The 27,810-nt window shown below is 46.9% G+C and overlaps 1 protein-coding gene and 1 long non-coding RNA gene across 2 annotated transcripts in view; one reads left to right on the top strand and one right to left on the bottom strand.

The window, feature by feature from the left end:
* The window catches only part of LOC309331814, a 138,035-nt gene that overhangs the window by 21,485 nt on the left and 88,740 nt on the right, over positions 1–27,810 (bottom strand). The window lies entirely within an intron of this gene.
* The window catches only part of RPH3AL (rabphilin 3A like (without C2 domains)), a 49,706-nt gene continuing 30,989 nt past the window's right edge, over positions 9,094–27,810 (top strand). The window contains exons 1-4 of the mRNA XM_081844270.1: positions 9,094–9,232; positions 19,315–19,428; positions 23,039–23,182; positions 27,240–27,369. Of these exons, the coding sequence (XP_081700396.1) occupies positions 19,352–19,428; positions 23,039–23,182; positions 27,240–27,369 (351 nt within the window). The 5' untranslated portion in view covers positions 9,094–9,232; positions 19,315–19,351. The remainder of the gene's footprint in view (positions 9,233–19,314; positions 19,429–23,038; positions 23,183–27,239; positions 27,370–27,810) is intronic.

The following is a 27,810-nucleotide window of genomic DNA, read 5'->3' as shown; positions in this document are numbered from 1 at the left end:
GTCATTCTTCATGCCTGGGTAGGCTTGCCTAAGTATAACAGTTTTTAGCAGGTGCTGAAAAGAGTAAAGCGCTGACATGGCGTCAAGAGGCAGGGAGTTCCAAAGTGCAGGTCTAAAAGACTTATTTCTTATGAATGCAGAATTGAGTTTTAGGGGACACTTGTAACAGGCTGGTGGTAAGGCCAAAGTCTAGACAGGCTTGGGCAAAACAGACAGTCTCCGTAGAGCTTCCTCAGTGTGCCCTGTCAAGGCTGTATCATCTGCACATCACATCCTGCCACACACTTGTCTTGGCATGGAGACGTTTCAGGTTGAACAGACTCTCCCGTCACTCAATGAATGGATACAGACACTGTCTTCAGTCGAGCTGAAGGCACAGGAGAGCAGCAGGACATCTGAACTGCTCAACAACGTCAGGAAAGGTGAGCTATCTTGTAGCCCTTGCAAGGACTTTGTAAGGTAGGCCTGCGTTTATGTTAAGATGTGGGTGAACATATCAGACGACACAGCGATTCTTCAAACAGCTCTTTCTTATTCACAGGCCAGAACAGAACTGGGCTGAAGGGTTCAGCCAACCTGCTTATATAGAGCTCAACTACAAAGCAACAGTAACAACTCTCTGTAACTATCCAATCACTGAACGTCACTTTCAATTCCTTATTTGCATATGTGGACCTGAGTGAAAACTATCTACAGTATCCCCCTGCTGGCCCAGGGTGAGAACTTCAGTACATAACACCTTATTAATCCCATACTGCAGCCAGGCAGGAGTTTGCCTCTTGTAGTTCTGCCACGATGTTTTCACACCTCCCTAGATGACCCTTGGGGTCCGTTCTAGCTCTACAATTCTGTGATATTTCACATTTCTTTTGCACTCAGGTTTTTGCTGTTTCATCTTGACATACGATTCTGCCTCTTATCCTTGGGTTCTCTTGCAACACTGACTGATTATCCTGATTTAACAGCAAACACGTACGGTAACCCTCCCAAAAGATGCCCTAATTCCTCATCATGCTAATTATTGCTACCAACTGTCATAGTGATTGGTGGCGGTTGTTTTTCCCGTTGGAACAAAATGCTTAAATAAGATCAGCCCTTTGTTCCTAAGCAAAGCTTTTCCAAGACAAGTTTTCGCCGTTAGCGTGATAAATGGGAAATATGTACAATTAATGTATTATTATTGTTTTCTGTAAAAGAATATTGCAGCCTCCTCCTCACTCTGACAATGCCATAATTATAATTCCATAGTAGACTAGTGTAAGGCGGCTGAAACTAAAAGCCAAAAGATCACATCTGTGTGGTTATATATTGCCTTTATGGTGGGTAGATTTAAAAAATAATAATATTGTGTTTCAATGTTGTAATCCACCCTGGAACCTAAGGGTGAAGGGTGGGTAATTATTAGTAGTAATTCTTATTTTAAAAGTTTTGTGAGAATCAGACGATATGCCCCCTTCTTTTTGACAGTGTAGCCCATATAGATCAGAAGTTACCCCCACTGAGTTAAGAGAGACTTACTCCCAGGTAAGTTAAATCTCCATAGGTAGTGGAGATAGGTCCACAGACCTGTCTGTCTCCCTCAGGAAGTTGTGGACTTTCCTTCCTTGCAGGTTTTTAAGCAGTTGGATGGCCCTCTGCCATGGATACTTTAGCCGAGATTCCTGCATCAAAGGGGGCTGGACTAGATGACCCCTGGGTTCCCTTCCAGTTTTATGATTCCATGTTGCTATGACAATGTGTACACATTGTCTTCTCTCATAACACTAGGACTCGCAGACATTCGATGAAGCTGGAAGATTCAGGACAGATAAAAGAATGGACTTCCTTGTGCAGTGCAGAGCTAGAACTGTGGAACTCTCTGCTGCAGGAGGCAGGGATGTGTCCACCAACTTGGATAATAATATAATAATAATAATTTATTATTTATACCCTGCCCATCTGGCCGGGTGTCCCCAGTCACTCTGGGCAGCTTCCAACCAAATATTAAAAACAACACAGCATCAGACATTAAAAACTTCCCTAAACAGGGCTGCCTTCAGGTGTCTTCTAAAAGTCAGATAGTTGTTTATTTCCTTGACATCTGATGGGAGGGCGTTCCACAGGGCGGGTGCCACCACCAAGAAGGCCCTCTGCTTGGTTCCCTGTAACCTCAGTTCTCGCAGGGAGGGAACCACCAGAAGGCCCTTGGAGCTGAATAGCTTTTAAAGAAGATTGGACAAATTCGCAGAGAAGGCTACTAGCCACAATGGCTATCCTCTGCCTCCACTGTTGCAGGCAGTTCTGCTTCCGGATCCCAGTTTCTGGAAACCACGAGAGGGGAGATGGCTCTTGGGCTTGGGTCCTGCTTGCGGGGTTTCCATAGGGGCACCTGGTTGGCCACTGTGAGAACACCAGCCTGATCCCTTTTTAATGGATGACTGAAACGTACACACCTCTGCTTAACAACGGCTGACATTTGGGATGGAAGCTGCTTTGCAGGGGAACACACCAGACAGTGGTATTTCTCAATAAACGCTACAGGATTGATCTGGGTTGTGGCTAACAGGCCCAGCTACACTATGGTTACCAGACGTCCCCGTTTCCCTGGGACAGTCCCTGGATTTACAAATCTGTCCCCAGACAAAATCCGTCCCCGGAATGTTCCCGGATTTCATTTAATGTCCCCAGATTTATATTTTAAATGTTGCAGATTTATTAGTTGGGAATGAACTTTGCGTGATTGGTTCAACGGCACAAGACACATCATATGGGGAGTTCTGGTGAGGCAAAATGGCGGGCGCCATGGCAGCAAGCAACTCCTGAAGCCAGCCAGAGTCAACTGCACTACCAGGCTGGCTCTGGGCTGCTGAGACTGCCGCTGCCACCGCCACTACCGAGGGGGAACCAGGGATGCCTGGCGCATCAACTGGGGGAACCGCTGACACCCGCCCCCCTGTGACCCAAACTGAGCCGGGTGCGAGAGCACCTAGCCGGCTGCCCAGCGGCACTTGTAGCCTGCTCCAGGGCGACTAGCGCTCCAAGAGAGCAGGCCGGGGCCCAGAGGAAGGCAGCGCGACAGAGGAGACCACAGAAGAGAATATATTACTTCTATTTTTTTAAAAAAATAACTTTTTAAATACGGTAACTTTCCCCCCTCTTTTTTTTTTTTTTAAGTGTCCCCAGATTATTTGAAAAAAATCTGGTAACCTTAAGCTACACCATACATTTAAAGCACTCTTAGATCACTTGAACAGTCACGGCTTCTCCTAAAGGATATTGGGAACTGTAGCACGCTGACATTACAGAGCTATAATTCCTAGCATCCTTAGCAAACTGGAGTTCCCAGGTTTCTCCACAGCTGTCAAAGGGGTAAACAAGAGTTCCAAAACTAGCAGTGGGAGCACACTGGAGCCAGAGTAAATGGTCTTATATGCACAGACAGAGTTGGTTGTGCCTATCTCCCACCCTACAAGTCCCAATGGGTACCAGCCTCCATTGGACTAGCACCTTAAACACAGACCACTGCATTTAGGAAACTTCACATAACAGCAGTGATTGGTTGCATTGCATTTGCTGCTAGAGGGCAGCGGAGAGTTGTGAGAAAAGGTCATAGTGAAGCAGATACAGTAATCAGGTTATGTTCCTAAGAAGCGTGAGTGTGAGATTGTTATTGCTCATCGCACCCAGCAATTTATCATTCAGCAATCAGTGCGGTTGCAGGTTCAACATGACAGGTTAAAAACGTGTGGATATGCATCCGGAGAGAAATAGCGAAGGGTATTTTATTCTGAACCTTCTTTGCAATGTTGAAGTGAGGATGAAATTGGGTGGCGTGGTGTAAGAAAGACCGTGTCTGCCTCCTGATTTTTTCTTTATTCTGTAAAATATATATCCTGCTTAATTGTAAAAAAAACACACACCCTCAGAGCAGTTTACAAAAAAAAGAGTAAAATCAAGAGAAAATCACAACAATAACAAAATTAAAGTTAAAATACTAAAACAGATTAAAATTACCTCAACTTTCTAAGCATCTGGGTAGGCTTGTCTAAGCAATAATGTTTTTATCAGGGGCCGGAAAGTGTACAGTAAAGGTGTCTACTTGATCTCAATAGGCAGGGAGTTCCAAAGGGCAGGTGCTCTCAAATTTCGGCAGTGCCCTGTGCCGACCTAAAATTTAGCGCTCCCACCTCTTGCGATCTATTGTACATCATTGTTATGATGCCTCCTACAACACAGGGCTGGGTGACCACTGTCTCTCTGAGCCTAGCCTACCTCACAAGGTCGTTGGGGGGATTAAAGGAGGAGGGGGGAAACCTTGTATGCTGCCTTGAGCCTCCTTGGGAAAAAAGGGCGGGCTATAAATGGGCGCGGGTGGCGCTGTGGGTTAAACCACAGAACCTAGGACTTGTTGATCAGAAGGTCGGCGGTTCGAATTCCCGTGACGGGTTGATCTCCTGTTGCTTGGTCTCTGCTCCTGCCAACCTGGCGGGAAGGTAAACGGCGTTTCCGTGCGCTGCTCTGGTTTGCCAGAAGCGGCTTAGTCATGCTGGCCACATGACCTGGAAGCTGTACATCGGCTCCCTCGACCAGTAAAGCGAGATGAGAGCCACAACCCCAGAGTCGGTCACGACTGGACCTAATGGTCAAGGGTCCCTTTACCTTTACCTTTATAAATGCAAACAATGGAAATAGATATTATTATTTGGGGTGGGAAAGAGAGGAAAAGTTCTCTAACCTCCTTCCTCACAAATTATGTTGGAATTTTTTTATTTTCCCTGGTTGATAGCTCTGTTCTGCTGGTTCCCCTGCTGTGGTCTTGAGTGATACACTCTGAGCAGGATTTTTCCACTTCAATTAGGACTTAGTTGCAGATGAGGGCTGCTTTCAAGCCCCGATTAAGAGTTTAACCATTTACATAAATTGCCCCTCCATGCCTTACGAGATATAGAAACATTTGTCAGAAATGTAATGTTTTAAGGAGAGAAACATCTCCCAGCCACGCCTTTCTCTCCAGCAGGCTGCAATAAAGCCATAAAACGCTTTTTAGAAAAACAAAATGGCCAATTACCCTAACTGCCTCGTCTCAGCAGGGAAATGCCACAGTGAGCTGCGGCATTGTCTTAAAACATCCCTTTCCATAACTCTGACAGGCGGTGAGGGATGGGGAGATGTGGGGCTGCCATGGCAACCAGCGGTCTCGGCCTGCAGCACAACAGGCCTGACACCTGTAAACAGAGGAAAGCCTTGTTCCACCAGCCTTTTTTTCCCTGATTCCTTGATGAAATTACCCCCTCCCTCCTGCTGGCGTGTTGGATGCTGTCGAGAAATGTTAAAACCAGTCATGCAGCAAAGAGGCAATCTACTTTCCAGAGGAAGTGAATTACTGATAGCTTGGATGGAGCTGCTGCCAGTCAGAGTATGCTCTGCTGAGCTAGATGGGTAAATGCATAAGAACCCTGAGAGAAGGGAGTGCCCACACTGGTTCTTGCAATGTAATCAACAGACAGACAAATTTCAAACGGTGCCAGGGGGCCTCGGTGAAATTTCTGCAAGCTGGATGTTGGATAGGTAAAGGTAAAGGGACCCCTGACCATTAGGTCCAGTCGTGGCCGACTCTGGGGTTGCGGCGCTCATCTCGCTTTATTGGCCAAGGGTGCCGGCGTACAGCTTCCGGGTCATGTGGCCAGCAGGACTAAGCCGCTTCTGGCAAACCAGAGCAGCGCACGGAAACGGCATATACCTTCCCGCCGGAACGGTACCTATTTATCTACTTGCACTTTTATGTGCTTTCGAACTGCTAGGTTGGCAGGAGCAGGGACCGAGCAACGGGAGCTCACCCCGTCTCGGGGATTCGAACCGCCAACCTTCTGATCGGCAAGTCCTAGGCTCTGTGGTTTAACCCACAGCGCCACCCTCTTCATTTAAAACAGAAAGTCGCATTTAAATCCAGTTTAAAATGTGACAGAGACTATTTCAAGAGGGCAACAGCTGATGTAACGTGGCAGCTGTTTTGGTAAGGAAGTGAGCAGATATTGGAAATCGGAGGCAGATTTTTAGAGCAAAAGAGGAGATGAGAGCAGCTGATATGGGGGGAGCAATGGGGAGCAGAGAGGCCTGAGGATGGAGGGAGGAAGCTGGTGAGGAAAATGGCACAGGAAAATCTCTTCCCCGCCCCTGTTGCTTCCTGCTCTCCAATCTCAGCTTCCAAGGCCCCTCTCTGCCATTGATTCACATGCCTTCCCCCCACATCCTGGAGGACAGGCAGCATTTTCAAAACTGGTGGCACCTGAAAATATGGTAAATATGTGTTATGTACTGAGTTGAATAGGATCCAAAATGCAGCAGTCTGATTGGTCCTAGAACAATAGGATCCAAAATGCAGCAGTCTGGTCCTAGAACAATAGGATTCAGAATGCAGCAGTCTGATTGGTCCTAGAACAATGCAGCATTATGAATGGTCTGCAGGAGCCACCCAATCCAGCTCCAGGTGAGAGTGACTCCACAACCTGAATCCCGGAATTAGCCAATCACGTGCAGCCCATTGTGTAAATAATGTGGGGGAACTTCCATTCCTCCTCACCACTATGAGCTGAATAAAGAGCATGAAATCCACTCTCGACTCCGAGTATATTTCAATATGTGAATACACTGTTTTAAGAAATCATCAGTTTGAACAATTAATTAAACCACAGCCCTTCCTTATGGAGAAAGTGGAAAGAGAAAAGTTTCCCTGTCTCTCTCGTAATGATAGAACTTGGAGATATCCAATGAAACTAAAGATTGGCAGATTCTCATTTATTTGGCCTGATCCTTTCAAAGTTTCCTCCTTTTCCTTTAGCCGCCTTGCATGGGCATAGCCGGCCCGGGTGGGGGGCATGGGGCAGCTGCTTCCCCTAAGCCAAGTAAATAAATAAAAGCACTTAACTAAAAGTAAGTTTTAGTTTTTATAAGTTGCAAGATTTCTACAATTCTATGATCTACGACTCAGAAGCTGAACCATGGTACACCACGCGGAAGAAGAAACTCAGCAAAGATCAGATAAAAGAGCTGAACATAGCAGACCTATTAAAAGAGGTGGAAATCTTTTACCCCACCACAAAAAAGGCTCTGCTCATCTCTCTTGCTCAGCCAGGCACCATTTGCACCCTGGAGAAGACTTGGTCGAGGATGACAGGGGGGAGTCTCAAGTGGCTAGGCTTCCTGAGCATGCACAGAAAAAAACTGCTTTGGGGAAAAAGGAGGGATTTGAGATGAAAAGGTTTCCAGCAAATCCAAGAAAACTTGTTTTAGCTTAGATTTGTTTAAAATAATACTGTAAGAAGAAAAAGCATGTTCTTTGTAATTTTGCAAAACACACTCGTTAACCACACGAAAGGTACTCCCTGGTGTTAATTTTTTCATTTAAGTTACAGGTAGGTAGCCGTGTTGGTCTGCCGTGGTCAAAACAAAACAAAATAAATAAAAATAATTTTTAAAAATTCCTTTCAGTAGCACCTTAGAGACCAACTAAGTATGAGTTTTCGTGTGCATGCACACTTCTTCAGATACCATGCACATGAAAGCTCATACCAATAACTAACCTAGTTGGTCTCTAAGGTGCTACTGGAAGGAATTTTATTATTATTATTATTATTATTATTAACTTCCTGGCTTTCAAATGCCTGGAGAGTTTGACAGATTTCTTCCTGAGGTCAAAAGAAAGTGATTTAAAACAAGAGTTATTGTTGAGACATTTCATTCTGAATCTGCTAGGCAGACAGACAGAAGATGAGGACAGGGTGGGTGTCCAAGATAAATCCTGTCAATTGGAGGCGGCGCGGATCAACCCCCCCTGCTCCTACAGGGTTGCCAACTTGAATAAAATATTGGGGGGGGGGGCAGGTGCGCACACACACAATGCCCATCAACTTCTTTTATAAAAAACCGGAGGCATTTTTTGCTAGGAATGGTTGGAGAGGACATTAAAAAGGAAGATCAGAAATTATTCCTGTATGCCACAAGAGCAGGAAGACTACTCCTTGCACAGAGATGGAAACAACAGGATATTCTGACAACTGAAGAATGGCAGCAGAAAGTATTGGAGTATGCGGAATAGCAAGGCTAGTTGGAAGAATCCGACAGCAGGACGATGAGAAATTCCAAAAAGAATGGTCCAAATTTATGGTATACTCAGAGAAAACTGTACATAGATAAAGACACAGGACTGAAATAAAACTCGTAACGTTTATTGTAAACATTTGGTTGGACCACAAGATATAATGCTGTATTATAATAAGGAATGTATGTCAAAAGTATAATACAAAAGTTTATTGAGGAATTATAGATACTTATAGAATGTATATATAGTAATCACGCTTAAGTAAGAGCAATGTAGAGAAACGAGAAGAGGGGTGGAAGGAAGTTAATTCGGATGAGATACAGATTTAAAGGAGAATAATATTGTTAAGCTGTATTGTGTTTAAGATATCTGGAAAAATTGGAAGAATGGTAGATGAAGATGATGGATTTTTTGGAGCTAGCTGACCTAACCGGAAGAGTCCGCGACCAGAAGGAGGAGGAGTATCAGGAAGAATGGACTAAATTTAATGATTACTTAGTTAAATATGTCAAGTTAAATTAATTGGAAACAGCTTGCAGATACTTAATTGGCTTAGGATTTTATGTAAATTGAGGAATTAATATGTTTAATTTCAAATGGAAAAGATCTAAGGATGTTAATGTTCAAGTAAAATTTTATAAGAACTGTGATTTGGAAAACCGTTAAAAGGATATGCATTGAAATTCAACCAAGGGGAAGCGAGGAAGTCACTTAACAATGTTAATAAGTGTAATTTTCAATAAGGTCATGATTTATGTTTGTTTGTTTATTATTTTGTGAAAATCAATTTTAAAAATTGGGGGGAAAAGATATTTGGAAAAATTATTGGAAAAAACCCAATGCCCATCAACTTGGGCATTTTCGGGGGGGGGGGGCTCGTATGCCCCCCCAACTCTGCTCGTGTCTCGCCCCCTCCCTCCCCCGCTCCCTCCCCGGCTTCTCCCGGAAGCCCAGCCGCCTCCGGGATTCCAGGCCGGGCTTTCCCTCCCTCCCTCCCTCCCTCCCTCCGCACGCTCCGCTGCCTGCCGGCGCCTTATTTATTTAAGGTCTGAGTAAGAGCCGCGGTGGGGAGCGCGCTTCTGGCCGGGCCGCCGACGGGGTCCCGATCTCCCGGCTCCGAGCAGCCTCTGCCGCCTGCAGAGCGGAATGGGCGCGGTGAGTGTGACCCGAATCGCGTTTACACGATCACTTTTCAATCCGGTTCTAAACTTTCCCCTGGGGTCCTCCTCCTCCTTGCGCCCTTCTCCCAAAATATAAAGAAAATCCAGTGGCTCCTCGCCAGAATCTCTTGAAAACCCAAAAGTATTTGTTGCAAACTGGGCAGAGGCATTTTTTCCTTTTTTTTTTTTAAAAAAAAATTGCAATTATTTTTTCCAGTTCCTTGGGAACGGAAATCCCTGGGAACGGAAACTCATTGTAAAGCTGCGGCGGCGGCGGCGGCGGCTTCCTGGCAGAAGCGGTGCGCGGGGTGCTGTGTTGCGCAGGCGCGCGCCGTGGATCCCGAAGAACTTTGTTTCTGGGGAAAGGGAGGTGGCGGCGGCTTGTTAAACGGCGGAACTCACTGCGACAAGAGGCAGCGATGGCCACCGACGGGAGGGGGGCGGCTTTCAAAGAGGATGGGACAGATGCATGGGAGAGGAGAAGGCCATCGGTCGGAGGCAGGGATGCCTCTCAAAATCCAGTTTCTGGAGGACACGGGAGGGCATCGATCTCCTTTATTGGCATAAAAAAGTGCATCGTATACATCATGGGTAGGCAAACTAAGGCCCGGTGGCCAGATCCGGTTCAATCGCCTTCTAAATCCGGCCCATGGACGGTCCGGGAATCAGCGTCTTTTTACATGGGTAGAATGTGTCCTTTTATTTAAAATGCATCTCTGGGTTGTTTGTGGGGCCCGCCTGGTGTTTTTACATGAGTAGAATGTGTGCTTTTATTTAAAATGCATCTCTGGGTTATTTATGGGGCATAGGAATTTGTTCTCCCCCCCCCCTCATAAAGTCCAGCCCCCCCCACAAGGTCTGAGGGACAGTGGACCGGCCCCCTGCTGAAAAAGTTTGCTGACCCCTGATATACATGGATCAGAACACAACACAGTTAACGAAATATAGTCGGAGATGCTTTAGGATAAAACTGTCCAGGCATCTTGAGGTACGGAGATGGCTCTTAGGACCTAGGTAAAGGTAAAGGGACCCCTGACCATTAGGTCCAGCCATGACCAACTCTGGGGTTGCGACGCTCATCTCGCTTTATTGGCCGAGGGAGCCGGCGTACAGCTTCCGGGTCATGTGGCCAGCAGGACTAAGCCGCTTCTGGCGAACCAGAGCAGTGCATGGAAACGCCGTTTACCTTCCCGCCAGAGAGGTACCTATTTATCTACTTGCACTTTGACGTGCTTTCGAACTGCTAGGTTGGCAGGAGCAGGGACCAAGCAACGGGAGCTCACCCCGTCGCGGGGGTTCGAACCGCTGACCTTCTGATCGGCAAGTCCTAGGCTCTGTGGTTTAACCCACAGCTACGGTGATGTAATTTCATAGCATTACTCAAAAAACTTGGCACATTCTCCACAACGTCATTCCTGCAATTGTTCAGCAGATAAGACACCCTGGAAGAGTCAGTGAGATAAATCCTTTCCTTCAATAAGGGGGCCAAATACTTATCAAATATTTTTGCATAAAATGGGCAATTAAAAAACCCCGTGTGTGATAGATTCAACCTGTTTTGTGCCACAAGGGCAGTATCTTTCAGAGAATGGGATTTTCGAGAATCTACCTTGCAAAACCGCAGACGGTGAGATGTTAAATCTTCCGAGGGAAAGAGCTCTGTGTAGGTGGGGATCGTAAAGCTGTAAATAAAAATATGTGTAAATATGGAGTGTCCTGGCTAAACAAGGGTGGGATTCCCAACCCCAAGGGGGAACAGGTTTTCTTGGCTGCACTGCAAAGGGGTTTGAATTCAATCTCTAGGATTCTGCACTTGATTTTCTGGAATGCTTCCAACTGTGGGAGCATAAGCAGCGACTCGAGTGATAGGCCACAGGTTCTGATTTTGCTCTCAACGCAAGATAGCCGTTTGGAGTGGTGGGATTCTGCCAGCATGTGGAAAGGTAAAGAAGACCGATCGGACATGAAATGTAGGCGGAGCCAGAATTTTATAATGGTGAGCAGCGCTTTGGTTTCCGGCAGCCTTTATCCAATTTCCAGGCACATGGCACACAACTTGGCAGCCCCGAGATTTTGTGCAGAAATTGGGATTGGATGCGTTCCAGCGGTTGGTTAGCTGCACCAATCCATAATGGAACACCATACAGGAGTTTTGGGGCTACAGTGGTACCTCGGGTTACATACGCTTCAGGTTACAGACTCCGCTAACCCAGAAATAGTACCTCGGGTTAAGAACTTTGCTTCAGGATGAGATCAGAAATTGTGCTCTGGCGGCGCGGTGGCAGTGGGAGGCCCATTAGCTAAAGTGGTGCTTCAGGTTAAGAACAGTTTCAGGTTAAGAACGGACCTCCGGAACGAAGTAAGTACTTAACCCGAGGTACCGCTTTACTTGGAAGTTAAAGCTGGGACGAATTGATTCCCTCTGTTAAAAAAACAACCAGGAGTTAGCCAGAGCCTGGGGTATTCGCTCTGTTAAGTGCGAGCTTACAATGGTCCCGTATTTCCAAGAAGTGTTATTTTGGAACTGGATTCCTAGGTATTTAAAGTTTTCAACCTGTTCCAATGGGGTCCCATTGATCTCCCACCTATGAGGCTTCCAAGATCTTGAGAAAACAAGCACTTTAGATTTTGCGAAGTTCAGTTCCAGTCTGTTGGCTGTACAATATTCCTGGCAACGGCTCCAAGCCATTGTGCGAGACAAGATGACTGCGTCATTGGCATATAGTAAGATGGGAACGTAGGTGGAGCTGAGCTTCAGGCAAGGTCATTTAAGGTTGAATAAATACGGGGCTAAGACGAAACCCTGCTTTACCCCTTTGTTGGCAAGGATTTTGGGGTTTAGCCTGCCCGAATGGGGGCATCTCACTTGGGAACTCATGGAGGTGTGTAGTTTCCTGATGAGAAAGAGTAACCTTTCAAAGATGTTCAAGATGGACAGTGTGTTTCAGAGCAGCTCTCAGGACAGTCAAAGGCTCCTTTCAGGTCCAGAAACGCTGTATACAGTTTTTGATGAAGAGCACTAGAGTATTTATTCAGTTGGTGGCACAATGATCCAAGGTAGCTTTACCCTGGCAAAACCTGCTTGGGGCCTGCAAATTGGGATACCCACTGGGTAAGCTTTCTCAGAAGATGCTTAAAGGTAAAGGTAAAGGGACCCCTGACCATTAGGTCCAGTCGTGGCCGACTCTGGGATTGCGCACTCATCTCGCTTTACTGGCTGAGGGAGCCGACGTACAGCTTCCAGGTCATGTGGCCAGCATGACTAAGCCGCTTCTGGAGAACCAGAGCAGCACATGGAAACGCCGTTTACCTTCCCGCCAGATTGGTACCTATTTATCTACTTGCACATGACGTGCTTTTGAACTGCTAGGTTGGCAGGAGCAGGGACTGAGCAACGGGAGCTCACCCTGTCGCGGGGATTCAAACTGCCGACCTTCTGATCGGCAAGCCCTAGGCTCTGTGGTTTAGACCACAGCGCCACCCGCGTCCCTAGAAGATGCTTAGCACAGAGCTTTTCCACTATGGAGGAAGGGGAGTTAAGGATTTGCCCCCCAGCAGTGTAACTTCTGATGGCTGAAGTTTTGAAAAACCTTGGCATCGGGTTGCCCAAGGATTTCGCCTGTTCAGGGTCATATCAGAGTCTGAAGGGACCCTTGGAATGGCACCCTTTTGTGGAACTCCCTCCAGTGCCCCCCTCAGTGGTACCTTGGTTTACGAACTTAATCTGTTCCAGAAGTCCATTCTTAAACCAAAACCATTCTTAAACCGAGGCGCGCTTTCCCTAATGAGGCCTCCCGCCTCTGGTGCCCTTCCACCGTTCGGATTCTGTTCTTAGGCTGAGGTAAAGTTCTCAAACCGGGACACTATTTCCGGTTTTGCGGAGTTCGTAAACCAAATCGTTCTTAAACCGAGGTACCACTGTATGTTATTTGGTGGGAGTACCGCAGTCGGAGAATGGTGAACTCACAGAATTGTAGAGCAGGAAGATTCCACCACACCACATTTTAATGTATGCCTCTCTTCTCCACCATTAAATGCATTTTGGTATATAGCGTTTGGTGGGAGGTCTGCATCACAAAATCCGGAGAAGTACACATACGGGTTTAAGAAGCACGAATGAGATAGTTTTTCATCAAAAGGCAAATAAAATTGAAATGCTCCTCCATGCCTCAGGTACGGGTTATGACCAGGGAACTGTGGGAAATTTAAAATGGCACCTGTAGCATCTCAACACACTCTTTGGGAACCCCTGCTCTAACCACTACACCACATTGCCCTTCCCCAGTAATGCCTTTTGGGACAATTGGCTCTCCCCTCTCATTGGGGAACTGCATTTTGCATCATGTATTGTTTCTGGGAACTGCAAAGTAGGTAAACTCAGATTAAAATGCAAACGGATGCAAATTCCACTTCCATCTGCCCCTCGCATCCAGGAACTCTCTCATTATCCGACTTTCCCCTTCAAAAGCCATTGATGGGGCACCTTTTCTGCTTCTGCCCTTCTCTTTATGGGGATGCTGCAGAGATCACCCCGCCTGCCCCTTTTATCTTTCCTCCTCCGCACTTGTTGCTGCCTTTGCCATGGCAACGGAGGGGGCTGTTTGTGCAGGTTGCCCGGGTTTCTCTTCCTGCATAATCAGACTTGGCAGTGAGCGAAGGTAATTGACACCGAAAACCGGTCCAGTTGGAAAGAAAACCAGGCCCGGAGTCTTGCTCTGTCTGGCCCAGAGCGGAGACCCTCCTGTCAATGATTTAGCCGCCAACAGCAGCAGCTACCCTGTTTTGCTTCTGTGGGAGTCACTGCTCTGATCTTCAGCCAAACTGCTGTTCTCAATAATAGATTATTGTATTTTAATATTCTGTTGGAAGCTGCCCAGAGTGGCTGGGGAAACCCAGCCAGATGGACAGGGTATAAATATTATTATTATTATTATTATTATTATTATTATTATTATTATTATTATTATCATTATTATCTGATGCCCAAGCCCAACAGCAGCCTCCCCTCCTGTGGTTTCCAACATCTGGGATTCACAAGGATAGCTGTTGTGGCCTCCTCTATGGATTTGCCTGACCATCTTTCAAAGCTGTCCAGGTTGGTTGCCATCTCTGCCTCCTGCAGCAGTAAAAGTCTAAAATCTTCCAACGTTCAGCTTTTCTGGATGACCCCGCTTAGTTCCAGTGCTCTGAGATTTAAATTGGCACCGGGAGTAAGTTCCTTTTCTCCAGCGCTCAAGCCCCACTCACACCTGCTTGCCGGCATCTCAGCCTCAGTTTCCCCCATCTGGTAAATGGGAACAAAGCAAGTGATAAATAGGCTGTCAGGCAATCTGCTGCTGTGGGAATCTGCCTTTCCCACTGCCCCACTGCCCTTTCCTTCTTCCCTTCCCCTGCAAACGTTTGGGTCATGGGACCTGCCGGATGAGAAGCCGCCAAGTTTGGAAGCTGAGCCCCACCAACAATGTCAAGTTCAGCAGGTTAAGGAAACACAGTGATGTCACCTGACCCTGTTTGTTCAGAGCTGCCTTGAAACAGCTGGGCGAAGGATGGTAGCTGGTTTGGGACATACAGCCAAGTGCCATGAATTCCAGTTTCACTTCTTCATTTTTGGATTTCCATTGAGAGTTGATTTTTGCGACAATAATAATTCATTACTGACTGAATTAACACCCTGACCTTCCTTTCCAAGGAGACCACGGTGGCAGGCAGATACAGAATTTAGAAAAAGAATGAAAACAAAGCAAAAACAGATCAGAACATTATCAATTAAAAGCAGTTTTGGTTAAAAAAAAAACCATTGTAAGAGCAATGACAGATAAAAACCTTCTTCCGCCCTGTGATCAAGGGATTTTCCAGTGCTGGAAAAGTCTTCAGCCACTGTATGCCTGGGTAAAGAGGCATACCATGCCCAGTTCTGGTTGCCTCGCCTCAGAAAGGATATTGTAGAGCTGGGAAAAGGTTCAGAAAAGGGCAGCCGTCATGCTCAAAGGGGATGGAGCGAGTTGAGCGTCTCTTCTCCTTGCGGCACATTGTTAACCTTTGGAACTCGCTGCCACAGGAGGCAGGGATGGCTTCCGAGTTGGATGGCTTTAAAAGATGATTAGACAAGTTGATGGAGGACTAATGACAAACCTAGACAGCATCTTACAAAACAGAGACATCACCTTGCCAACAAAGGTCCGTATAGTTAAAGCTATGGTTTTCCCAGTAGTGATGTACGGAAGTGAGAGCTGGACCATCAAGAAGGCTGATCGCCGAAGAATTGATGCTTTTGAATTATGGTGCAGGAGGAGACTCTTGGGAGTCCCATGGACTGCAAGAAGATCAAACCTCTCCATTCTGAAGGAAATCAGCCCTGAGTGCTCACTGGAAGGGCAGATCCTGAAGCTGAGCCTCCAAGACTTTGGGCACCTTATGAGAAGAGAAGACTCCCTGGAAAAGACCCTGATGTTGGGAAAGATGGAGGGCACAAGGAGAAGGGGACGACAGAGGACGAGATGGTGGGACAGGGTTCTCGAAGCTACCAGCATAAGTTTGACCAAACTGCGGGAGGCAGTGGGAGACAGGAGTGCCTGGCGTGCTCTGGTCTTTTTTCTGATTGTTTTGGCCGCCAAGGCAAAAACGGCAACTTTATGAGTCACTGAAATGTTTACATCGCTAGGAAGTCATGGGACCTTCTCTGCCGGGGAGAGACATCTTTCCTGAATGGGTCCAGTGAATAGTGGGTCCAGGGAATAGTGGGTCCTGGGTCCAGTGAATAGTGGGCAATATAGTAAATACAGTCGTACCTTGGAAGTTGTACGGAATCCGTTCCAAAGGTCCGTTTGACTTCCAAAACATTCGAAAACCAAAGCGCGGCTTCTGATTGGCTGCAAGGAAGCTCCTGCAGCCAATTGGAAGCCGCAGAAGCCCCATCAGACGTTCGGCTTCCAAAAATTGTTTGGAAAACTAGAACACTCACTTCTGGGTTTTGATCATTTGGGAGCTGATATGTTCAGGAGCCAAGGTGTTTGAGGTCCAAAGTATGACTGTAGTGCAATATGTCTTCCATCTGTGGTTGCCCACAGAGTCTGTTGTCTCCGTATGGCACCTGTTGTACTGTCCTCCCGGGATGGCGGAAGGCATAGGTTGAAAATGCAGCTCGGTAAAAGCAAATTGTAGTTGGAGGCTGGCTGGAGATTCGACAGGCCGTAAAATGGACCGTCGCTTTACCCCAGTATATGCTTTTAAAATTACTGCGTGCACACATAAGAAATTGCATATATCCAAACTCTTGGGGCTGTCCCACAGCTACGAGCAGGTAAGGGAAAGAGAGAAAGATCTCCCAACACTCGTGCTCAGAGTGGGCCCTATCCAGGAAGCAAGGCTTAAAACAGGCATAGGCATACTCGGCCCTCCAGATGTTTTGGGACTACAACTCCCATCATCCCTAGCTAACAGGGCCAGTGGTCAGGGATGATGGGAGTTGTAGTCTCAAAACATCTGGAGGGCCGAGTTTGCCTATGCCTGGCTTAAAAGCTCTTTTCTTACTGGGTTACCCAAGCCGACCCAATGCGAAAATAGACTTTAAATTCTCCCTCTTGCTCTGGAGCTTGGATGGCCCTGTGAGATCTCATGAGGGCGTCTGAGCAGGCCCTTCTAAGCCTTAGAAACCCTTTCTGCCACGGGAAACCCTAAGCACACCTGGTGCAAAAAGAGCTTTTGAGCTCTCCACTTTGCTTGGATTGAATTTGCGCAGTTTTGAGGAGCCTGCCTTCAGCCGCATATACAGTTGAAATCACTGCGAGTTAAACGTGCGTCAGGTGCGGTTGTACTTTATGCGCTCCAGGTCCAGAACTGGCAGCTGGGTTTTCGTTTGTTTGTTTTCTTTCTGTGTGTTTTTGCCATGCGCTGCCTCTTCCCTCTGGGAATGCAGCAGACAGGCAAATATGCTTCTGTGTGATATGGAGCCAGGGCCAAACCACCTGTGCCGTCGCTATCGATCTCCGGCGGGAGCCTCGTGGGCAAAAAGAGACAGCTGGGGGGGTGGGCTGGCTCTGCATTTGGGATCCCGGGGCCTCGAGGAATCAATATTTACGGAAACTGATCCCAAGTGTTGTGTCTTTCCTGGCTCGGTTTGGAGGACAGGAAATTTTTCTTTCTGAGGGATGATTTTGACGCTTGAGCATTAGATTCTTTCTCTGCCGTATATATATATATATCAGATCTGCAAATCTCTCTATCTATACCCCGCTTGCAAATTCTCTCCTCCCCTTTTTATTGAAGTATGTCAATTCAAATAACATGAGCACAAAAAGAAAAAAGCAGTGTAATATATCTGGAAGAGACTTGAATCAGGTAAGCAGAGTACAGTGGTATCTCGGGTTACAGATGCTTCAGATTATAGACTCCGCTAACCCAGAAATAGTACCTTGGATTAAGAACTTTACTTCAGGATGAGAACAGAAATCGACAGTGGTGTGGTGGCTGTGGGAGGCCCCATTAGCTAAAGTGGTGCTTCAGGTTAAGAACAGTTTCAGGTTAAGAACAGACCTCCGGAACCAATTAAGTTCTTAACCTGAGGTACCACTGTATTAATAATCCTCATCTGACTGGGTCGCCCCAGCCACTCAGTCTGGTACCACTGTACCCGAGGTACCACTGTACTTAGGAACATCAGAAAAGCCAAATTTAATGCTGCGGTGTAGAGAGGGAGTTCCGTGTGTCTGTGTTTGTTGCGTAAAGGATAAAATCCCCCCCCCCAAAAGCACAGAATTTTTCCAGATCCTCTAAGCCTTTGGCAACACATTATTTATATGTTGCTTTATCAGCTAGTGCTAAACTTCTTTTCAAGGGATGATTCCGACGCCTGGGGCTTGGATTCTCTGTCTGCCTCTTTTATTTTTAAAGAGCGGATCTGCAAGTCTCTCTTTCTATACTCTGCTTGCAAATGTCACCCTCGACAAAGTCAAATATTGAATGTGTGCACCTTCCTAACTGTTGAATGGGGACATATTATGTTGACGGCTCTGGCCTGCCTGCTGTTTTTAGGGTGCTCATTTGTTTCTCTGCATCTGTCCTTTTGCTGGGTTTTCTAGTTAAAAGATGCCAGGGGGGGTTTAAAAAGGGAATCAGGATGCTGTTGGAAAAGCTGTCCAGTGGTTCTGCCATTGGCAAAACTAGCCAGTCGGAAGCAGGGCGGAAGGGTAACAGCCAATTCCTGTTTTGCCCCATTATCTGGTATTTTAATATCATTTTTAATTGACTTTATATATAAGCCTCCTCCGGAAAAGAAACCATACACAGGAAAAACAAGCCTGCGCTCAGAACTCAGGACTGTCATTTCACATCCAAAGCACCATTACTCACTGGGTAGCCCAAAGGTGGAAAGAGGAAGCAGTCCCGACCAGAGAAGATTGGCAAACTGTTAATGGACTGTGCTGAAATGGCTAAATTAACTGGAAAGCTCAGAAATGAAGATGACAAGAAATTTTAAAAGGAATGGGAAATGTTTATTACGTATTTACAAACGTATTGTAAACAGGTTCATACATTGGCAGGATTTAAAGAACACTTGTAATTGTAGAAATAGTATAAATAATTTGGAGTAGAAATGATATGCAGTTGAAGAAGAAAACTAAGGAACCGGGGAGAGGGGAGTCACAGGATTTGGAGAATCCCATTTTATGGATTTGATACTGCTTTTGTGTATAATTTGTTGTTTGTTTGTTTTTTGTTTTTGTTATCTTTGTTGAAATAATAATAATAATAATAATAATAATAATAATAATAATAATAATAATATGAAAGCAAAGCACCATTATTCATTGGAACTGGCATGGTTATGGGTGCTACATAATACTCATTCCAGTAAGAAATTGGTCTTTTAGCCCTTTGGAACTCCCTGCCAATGGGCTTCAAGCAGGTGCCTTCACTGTACTCTTTTCGGCACTTGCTAAAAACATTTTTGTTCAGACGAGCCTACCCAGATATCTAGAATGCTGGTGTGTGTTTTAGTTTATTGCTGGTTTTAGTGTTTTAACTGTTTCCCTTTGAAATTTCATTTTATATATTTCACACACCCCTGTTTTCCTCCAGGTTTGATGTCGCCGTCTGCCCTGCGTGGTTTGTCGCCATGGCCGATACAATCTTTGGCAACGGGAACGACCAGTGGGTCTGCCCCAATGACCGGCAGCTAGCGTTGCGGGCCAAGTATGTCTCTCTCTTTTTGACCCCACGCTGGGGCAATTTCCTACTGGGGGGATATCTTTTGTACGCTGAAGCTGTGCTAACCCTTTTTAAAAATAAATAAATAAATAAATAAATAGAACGGCCTGCCAATATTAGCTGCTGATTCCCAATAACCGCTCATTTGTGAGTACAGTGCTACCTCGGGTTACATACGGTTCAGGTTACATACGCTTCAGGTTACAGACTCCGCTAACCCAGAAATAGTGCTTCAGGTTAAGAACTTTGCTTCAGGATAAGAACAGAAATCGTGCTCCGGCGGCACGGCAGCAGCAGGAGGCCCCATTAGCTAAGGTTAAGAACAGTTTCAGGTTAAGTACGGACCTCTGGAACGAATTAAGTACTTAACCCGATACTTGACCCGATACTTAAACTGTATTTCAAGGGCAGCTTAAGGGACACGATGGCCAGAGGCCAAAGTAGACAGAGCAGCAAACGAAAAAATTTAGACCCTGTCTTGGATCATCTAGTTAGGGCTGCCAGTGGGGGACAGCAGCAACTTATGAATATTGCCAGCGGAGGTTCTCTCTCAGATCTGGCGTATTGTGTGGAAATGAATTCTCATCACAAAAATATGAAGTTCCGAAGCTCTGCATTCAGAAACTCCGTTTAAGCGTTACAAAACAAACGATGCATTGTCTCATATATTTCCATCATTACCTATTCCAATCCCAGTATAAGGCTCGAGGACATATCTTTGCTAAAAAACAGCTTTTTTAGCTTAAAAAAACCAACCCCAGAAGATCTCTGTCCCCCCTCTTTTTCCAGCTTGCTTGCATCTTGGCCAACGCTCAGGGAGATCTGTGTGCGCTTGGGAAAACAGCACATGACTCTGGAAGTGGTCCGGGCTACCTTCAACAGCATAAGCAAACACTCTGAAAACCTGTGACTCAATCATAAGCTTGGCCCACCCCAACTTTGCGGTGGAAAAATACAAGCCTTCTGCCAATTTGTCCGTACATTCTGCACCGTAATTTAAATGCAATGCAATTTCAACGGTGCACTGTTTTATGTAACGTGTATTAAATAACTTCCAACATCCCAGACCCTGAGATTTCAGAGCCTGGACTTGAGACTTAGGGGTGGCCCCTGGTGATGTCAGAGGAGGTGGACCCCGTGATGTCATAGGGGCGGGCCCTGGCAATGTCTATTAAGCGCAGCGCAACTGCGGAGATCCTGTCATTCAAAAAAAAGGAAACGAAAACAGAGACCTCAAATGAGTCAATTTGTTGTTGTTTAGTCGTGTCCACCTCTTCGTGACCCCCTGGACCAGAGCACGCCAGGCACTCCTGTCTTCCACTGCCTCCTGCAGTTTGGTCAAACTCATGCTGGTAGCTTCGAGAACACCGTCCCACCACCTCGTCCTGTCGTCCCCTTCTCCTTGTGCCCTCCATCTTTCCCAACATCGGGGTCTTTTCCAGGGAGTCTTCTCTTCTCATGAAGTGGCCAAAGTCTTGGAGCCTCAGCTTCACGATCTGAGTCAATACTGGATGGAAATCAAGAACGAAGCATTAGTTAAAGGGGGTGTTCTCAAGTCCAGCTGAATGAGGGGACCATTCCTTCTCACCTGGTTAGGAAGCCTGGGTAGGGGAGCTGTGCTTGCCCACCTGGAGATTCACATACCTGCCGCCTCTGCCTGGAGGGCAGGCACACCTGGAGTCTTCAGGTTAGCCCTGTGGGGCGGAAGGTGTCTGGCAGCCCCTTCATCCTGCCCGTTGGTTAGAGGCAGGGCATGGAAATGAGAAGTGATGGAGGAGGCAAGGAATTAACCCTCTGCCCACAATTGATCTTAACCCCCCTCTTCCTTCCATGTGGAAATTAAATCACACAGGAAGGTGTCAGGGTGCTGGACAAATACTGCTCAATATTGACATGAGTCTACCAATTGTCTGTGGGTTTGATTGCCTCATACGTGCCCTGTTTGGCTTCCTGGAAGGTTGTAAAATTGAAGATTAAAAATGGGATTGCTTGGATTTATTTTCTTAGTTCTTTTTTTTTTTTTTTTTATTAAACCTTCCTGTCCAAGTCGTTCCCCCTCCACCCGGTCCTCCTGGGATGTTTTTACTGTGAGTGATTTGTTACTGTCTTGTTATTTCGTGGCAGGGGGGTAGTATTTCATCCCTTTGGCTCCCTGTCTTCAGTTTGCTTAGGAAGCTGCCTTGTGCTGAGTTAGACCCATGGGTCCATCTATTGCCCACACTGGCCGGCAGCAGCTCTCGTGGGTTTCAGCCAGGGGTTCACTCCCACCCCATTTGGAGACCCTGGGGATTGAACCGGGGACATTTTGCATTTAATAATAATAATAATAATAATAATAATAATAATAATAATAATTTATTTATACCCTGCCCATCTGCCTGGGCTTCCCCAGCCACTCTGGGTGGCTTCCCAAAAAATATTAAAATACTGTAATACATCAAACATTAAAAGCTTCCCTAAACATGGCTGCCTTTAGATGTCTTCTGAGAGTCAGGTAGTTGTTGTTCTCTTTGACATCTGGTGGGAGGGTGTTCCACAGGGCGGGTGCCACTACCGAGAAGGCCCTCTGCCTGGTTCCCTGTAGCTTGGCTTCTCACAGTGAGGGAACCACCAGAAGGCCCTGGGAGCTGGACCTCAGTGTCCGGGTAGAACGATGGGGGTGGAGACGCTCCTTCAGGTATACTGGACCCGAGGCCGTTTAGGGCTTTAAAGGTCAGCACCAACACTTTGAATTGTGCTCGGAAACGTACTGGGAGCCAATGTAGATCTTTCAAGACTGGTGTTATGTGGTCTCGGCAGCTGCTCCCAGTCACCAGTCTAGCTGCCGCATTCTGGATTAGTTGTAGTTTCCAGGTCACCTTCAAAGGTAGCCCCACGTAGAGCACAGATCCTTCAAAGGTAGCCCCACATAGAGCACAGATTCTCCTCCACCGAGCTGTGGCCCTTCCCTAGCCCAGATCTAAATGTACTTTTTTTCAGGATCTACAAACTAGGTAATTTTTTTATAGAGAAAGTTAAACCTCTCCCCAGGGAGACTTGCCCAGCACCTTCATTAAATTTCTTTAGGTGCCAGGCACAAAAACATTTCTTTTCCCCCAGGCCTTTGGCTAATTAAACAATCTATGGCCTTTTAAACTCTCTCTGGTTTTTGTTTTTTTGATGTGTGTGTTATCGTTGTTTGTTACTTTGGTCTAGTTTTTTGTGCTTTTATGTTGTAAACTTCCCCGTGATCCTCAGAAGAAGGGTGCCATAGAGATTTAATAAAAAGAAGTAAGTAAACAAACCACCTAACTTGAATGTATTGATTTTAAAGCACGGCAGGCGGAGTTGGTTTTTTAAAACTTCTTTTTTCAAAAAGAAAGCAATGCAACGGCTGTTAGTACGGATTATTTCGTGTTTATTAAGATTCTGATGGTTTTAGCATATATACTTGGGCGAAGTTCTGTTGGTGTGCTCGGAGATGACGCTCAGATTGTTTGATTTTCCTAAATGTGTAACCGTTACGTGTAATGATTATTGTTTTTTAAATCAACATCCTTGCTTCATGACGAAGCTCTTCTTTCTCTCCCCCTCCTCTGAATTCCTTTCCTTCTAGGCTTCAGACCGGCTGGTCGGTGCACACGTTCCAAAGCAACCGGCAGAGGAAAACGCAGGCGCTGAACGCCAAGGAGATGGAAGTCATCCTGGAAGTCGTCCGTCGGGCGGAGAAATTGGACATTGTTGAACAGCAGAGGATTGGGTACGGTTGCCGGCGCATTCCTGTAGACCTGAGGGTTTCTCATTTTTTAAGAAGCTGCCTTAACACCACACCCCAGACCCTTGAGCCTTCTAGTCCAGTGCTGTCTGCACAGGCTGGCAGCAGCTTCTCAGGGTTTCCAGAAAGGGAGCCTTTCCCGGCTGTGCCATGAGCCGCCAGTCGTTGAACCCAGGGCAATTGCACAGATGCTCTGCCCCTCAGTACCAGTTCTTCCCCTACAAATAAGGCAAGGTGCTAGACCTCATGGTTCTGAATGGCAACATAGGAAGCTGACTTATACTGAGTCGGACCATGGGGCCATCTAGATCTGTGTTGTCTACACTGGCTGGCAGAGGCTCTTCAGGTTTTTAGACTGAAGTCTCCACCAGGCCTGCCTGATGGTGCCAGGATTGAACCTAAGACCTTCTGCATGCAAACCCATTGCTCTGTCACTGCCCTCCCCCAATACCTCTCTGGAAGTGTTGATAGGAGCGTGTCCTCTGTGGCTTAGCTGCCTTTTCCTGTTTCCTCGCACCACTCATAATTTTCTAAAACTTCTTTAACGGCAGCTGCTCTCCTGGTTTCCAGACGGGTCTCTCCTTTCCTTACCTGGAGATACCGGGATTTGAACCTGGGACCTTCTGAACGCAAGTCAGATTCCAAACCACTCCGAGAGCTGGTTACGGTTGGTTTGTTTATATACCGCTTTGGGGACCAAGGGCCCACCAAAGCGGCAAACGGAATATCCGTGCAAAAGACAAATGCAAGAAAGGAAATGCAGAACTGCAGCGAAAAGAGTAGATTGGGAAAAGCCATATAAAATAGCCCGTCACACTTAATAATGCATCTTTAAATAAAAATTATTATTATTATTATTATTATTATTATTATTATTATTATTATTAAGCTGCAGTCATGCTTGGCTCTGGAGCGTTCTGGATCTCACATAACCCAGCTTGTCCCACATTCTGCCCTCCAACCGGTTGCTCCAGCCGCTCGCCTCGTAGCAAGCCCATCAACGAATGATTGCCCCAAGATGGGTGCCCTTGCCCTCATCACTCCCCGAAGTGAAAACCCCAAAGGGACAAATCCCTTTGGTGTCTTCCCCTTTCCAGCTGCCTCATCAGATAAATAGATATATCTATCTGCGCATGTTGGCATTCAGAAGACCTTGGCCTCGATCCTTGGTCTCTCCAGGTCCTTGCAGCTCTGCCCTGGCCACCCCCCTCCCCTCAGCCACACCCCCTTTTCTCCAGGCCACGCCTCCCACCAGCCCTGATTCACACCCCTCTGAAGGGTTTCTGCCTGGCTGGGATGTGTCCCTGAACTCTGGTAACGCCTTTTACTTGCCTTGATGGACAGAGGCAAAAGTGGCCACCATTGCTCCATCATCATCATCATCATCATCATCAATTTATTATTTATACCCCACCCATCTGGCTAGGTTTCCCCAGCCACTCTGGGCGGCTTCCAACCAAATATTAAAAACAATACAGCACGAGACATTAAAAACTTCCCTAAACAAGGCCGCCTTCAGTTGTCTTTTAAAAGTAAAATAGTTGTTTATTGCCCTCTGGTTGCCCAATCCCAGGCGCGCAGGAGGGCGGAGCCAGCTGGCCTTCCGCCTCAGCGTTTCGCTGGCTCAGTTGCCCCCAAACTCACGACACAGAGCTCTTCCCCGGTCTCAACTCTCGGGTCCCGGACTCTTAGCCTGGTGTCCGGAATGCCCGGCGCCTGGGTGCCCTGCACCCCTTGTGCCTATGGGTAAGACGGCCCTTCCTATGGGGCTGAAAAAGCACCCCCATGCTCCTCGCCATGCTGTAAAATGGGCAGCCCAGCCCAGAAATGGCTTCTTCCTCCACCTCGCAGAGCTGATTGAAGAGACCCATTAGCTGGTGGCGGTCTTAATGCTCTGCTTTTTGAAAAGGAAAAGGTCCTGCGGTTGCCCTTTTCAGAACCGCAGCTGCCTGGCTGGCATTTCCCGAAGCAAATGAGGCCTTAATAGCTGGACGCTGTGAGGCCTGATGTCGAAAGATCTTTAGAGCACGCTGGGCTCAGCTCTCCAGTCAGCACGGCACAGCCAACACACCACTGTTGTTTCTCGACATCTTTCCCTTCATTACCCCGCAATTCCCTGGGAAGTGGGGTTTTTTTGCCTGAGGTGATGAACTGGCTTAGGCCGTCTTCCTTGGCAAATACCAGCTGAACAGTTTCTTAGCTGGAGTTATTAGCTCATTGACGACAAAGCCCCCTTAGCTCCTCCCGCTCTGAAAACCCATTCATTTGGTTGTTTATGCCTTCCAACTGGAGATATTTTCTGATCTTCTCAACCGTGCATTTCTGGGCCCAGCAGATTCCTATTTTTCTGAGTCATAAATCTCTGAGCCCAGTGGATTTGGAAACCTTTCCTTTAAAAAGGCATGTGGTGAGGGGACGAAAGAAAATACAGGCAGAGGAATCTGGGTGAAATAAGCAGAGTTTGGGTTTTCTCCTACCCTGGGCAAGGTGAGCTGTAAAATTGTCGGTGATTTAAAAATCCCTTCTAGGGTTGGGCGACTGTTGTGATGGTTTATAACTGGGACAGGGAAGGCGTGAGCCCAGGGGCCATGTGGGTGGCCCTCTGGGACTCTTTGCCTGGCCCCCGGGAAAATTCTCTGCCATTCAGGCAAGCATGAGCATTATCAGAATTCCATAATGTCAGCCCCTCAAAAACACTTAAGGCAGGATTGGTGAGAGGCATGGGCTGAGGAGAAGGGGCATGGCTTGGGAGAGATCTGAGGGCCAGATAGAAAAGTATGGAGGGCCACATCCAGTCCCACTGGGGCCTGAGACTTCCCTGCCCTGGTGCTAGAGTGTGACCTGAAGGAAATGGCAGAATTTGGTTTGGTAAAAACATGTTTGTCTGGACAAGCCCACTTGGGTATCTAGAATGCCGATGCATTTTAAGTTTGTTGCTGCTTTTAATGATCTGAACGTTTTAAATGGTTTTTACCAATCATCACTTTGGTTTTTTTAAAAAAACAAAAACAAATGATATTTAATTTTTATGCAGTAAATAAAATAATAGGTTAAGATCCACATGGCGAAGCTGTCAAGGATGACACAGAAGGAATGTTCTTACAGCTGTGGAACTCACTGCCACTGGAGCATGGCCGATATTGAGCTTGATTCCACCATGGTCACAGAACAGCATGGTGGGGATTTTGCTATGGGTGAAGGTAGCGAAGAGGGGGAGGAATTCAGTTCCGTTTGCATTTTACAGCGGACGTGCTTGACTCACACTTTCTGAAACAATACATGAGCTGAAGCACAGTGAGGCTTTTGAAACCCGCTGTTCTCTGGATTTTGCAGTGCCCAAACGCGAGGCCAATAAACATGCAAATTAGGACAAAAGTGTGCATTAAAATGAAAATAGCATGCAAAAAATGTGCTATGCTAGGGGAAATTGCTTTGCTCAGTTTTGTGTATTGGGAGAAACACCCACTATAAAAGGCTGGTTGAAACTTCTGCAAGGACCGGGGGGGGGGGGGCGGCAAATTCACAAACTGTCATGGAAACGAGAAGGATAGAATGGGGGAAATGACAAACTGAACTAATCCAAAATGACGGATTTGCCCATCATAGCAGAACATCCCAGGTTCAATCCTTGCATGGTGCTGATAACGCCAAGGTTGCAGGTTCGATATCCGTATCGGACAGCGGCAAATTCCTGCATTGCTGGGGGTTGGCCTAGATGATCCTAAGGGTCCCTTCCAACTCTTAAAATTCTAGGATTCTATCTCCAGGTAGGGCTGGAGAAACTGCCTGCCTGAAACCCTGGGGAGCAGCTGCCAACCAGTGCAGACACTACTGAGTTGGATGAACCAATGGTCTGGCTCAGCAGAAGGCAGCATACTGTGTTTCTAATTGAATCTGCCTTTTAATTCGCAACCATGAGGACTAGAATCTTGCTTCATTTGCAGGGGGGAAGGAGCTCTAAGATCCCTATGTGTGGGGTCACGAAGCCTCTGGAAATCCCTGCCTTGTGACAGCAGCCTGATGGAGGCTCTTGCTTTTGCAGGCGCCTGGTGGAGAGGCTGGAGAACATGCGGAAGAACGTGATGGGCAATGGCTTATCTCAGTGCCTGCTCTGCGGAGAGGCTCTGGGGCTGCTGGGGAGCACGGCTGTCTTTTGCCAAGACTGCAAAAAGGTGAGATTGCTGGTACCTGCAGAAGCGTCACCTCGTCTCGCTGTAATCTCAGCCGAAGAGTCCCTAACAGGTGGCCACCAAACCTCTGTTTAAAAACCTTCAGGGAAGGATAGCCCATCACCTCCCAAGGGAGTCCACTCCTCTGTCAAACAGCTCTTTCCGTCAGGAAGTTCTTCCTAATAAAAATAATAATTTATTATTTATACCCCGCCCATGGGACGCGGGTGGCGCTGTGGGTTAAACCACAGAGCCTAGGGCTTGCCGATCAGAAGGTTGCCGGTTCGAATCCCGGCGACAGGGTGAGCTCCCATTGCTCAGTCCCAGCTCCTGCCAACCTAGCAGTTCAAAAGCACGCCAAAGTGTAAGTAGATAAATAGGTACTGCTCTGGTGGGAAGGTAAACGGCGTTTCCATGTGCTGCTCTGGTTCACCAGAAGCGGCT

The sequence above is a fragment of the Podarcis erhardii genome (assembly GCF_964252035.2).
Source record: "Podarcis erhardii genome assembly, chromosome: 16".
Classification (NCBI taxonomy): Eukaryota; Metazoa; Chordata; class Lepidosauria; order Squamata; family Lacertidae; genus Podarcis; species Podarcis erhardii.
This window is presented reverse-complemented; position numbering and strand designations above follow the sequence as displayed.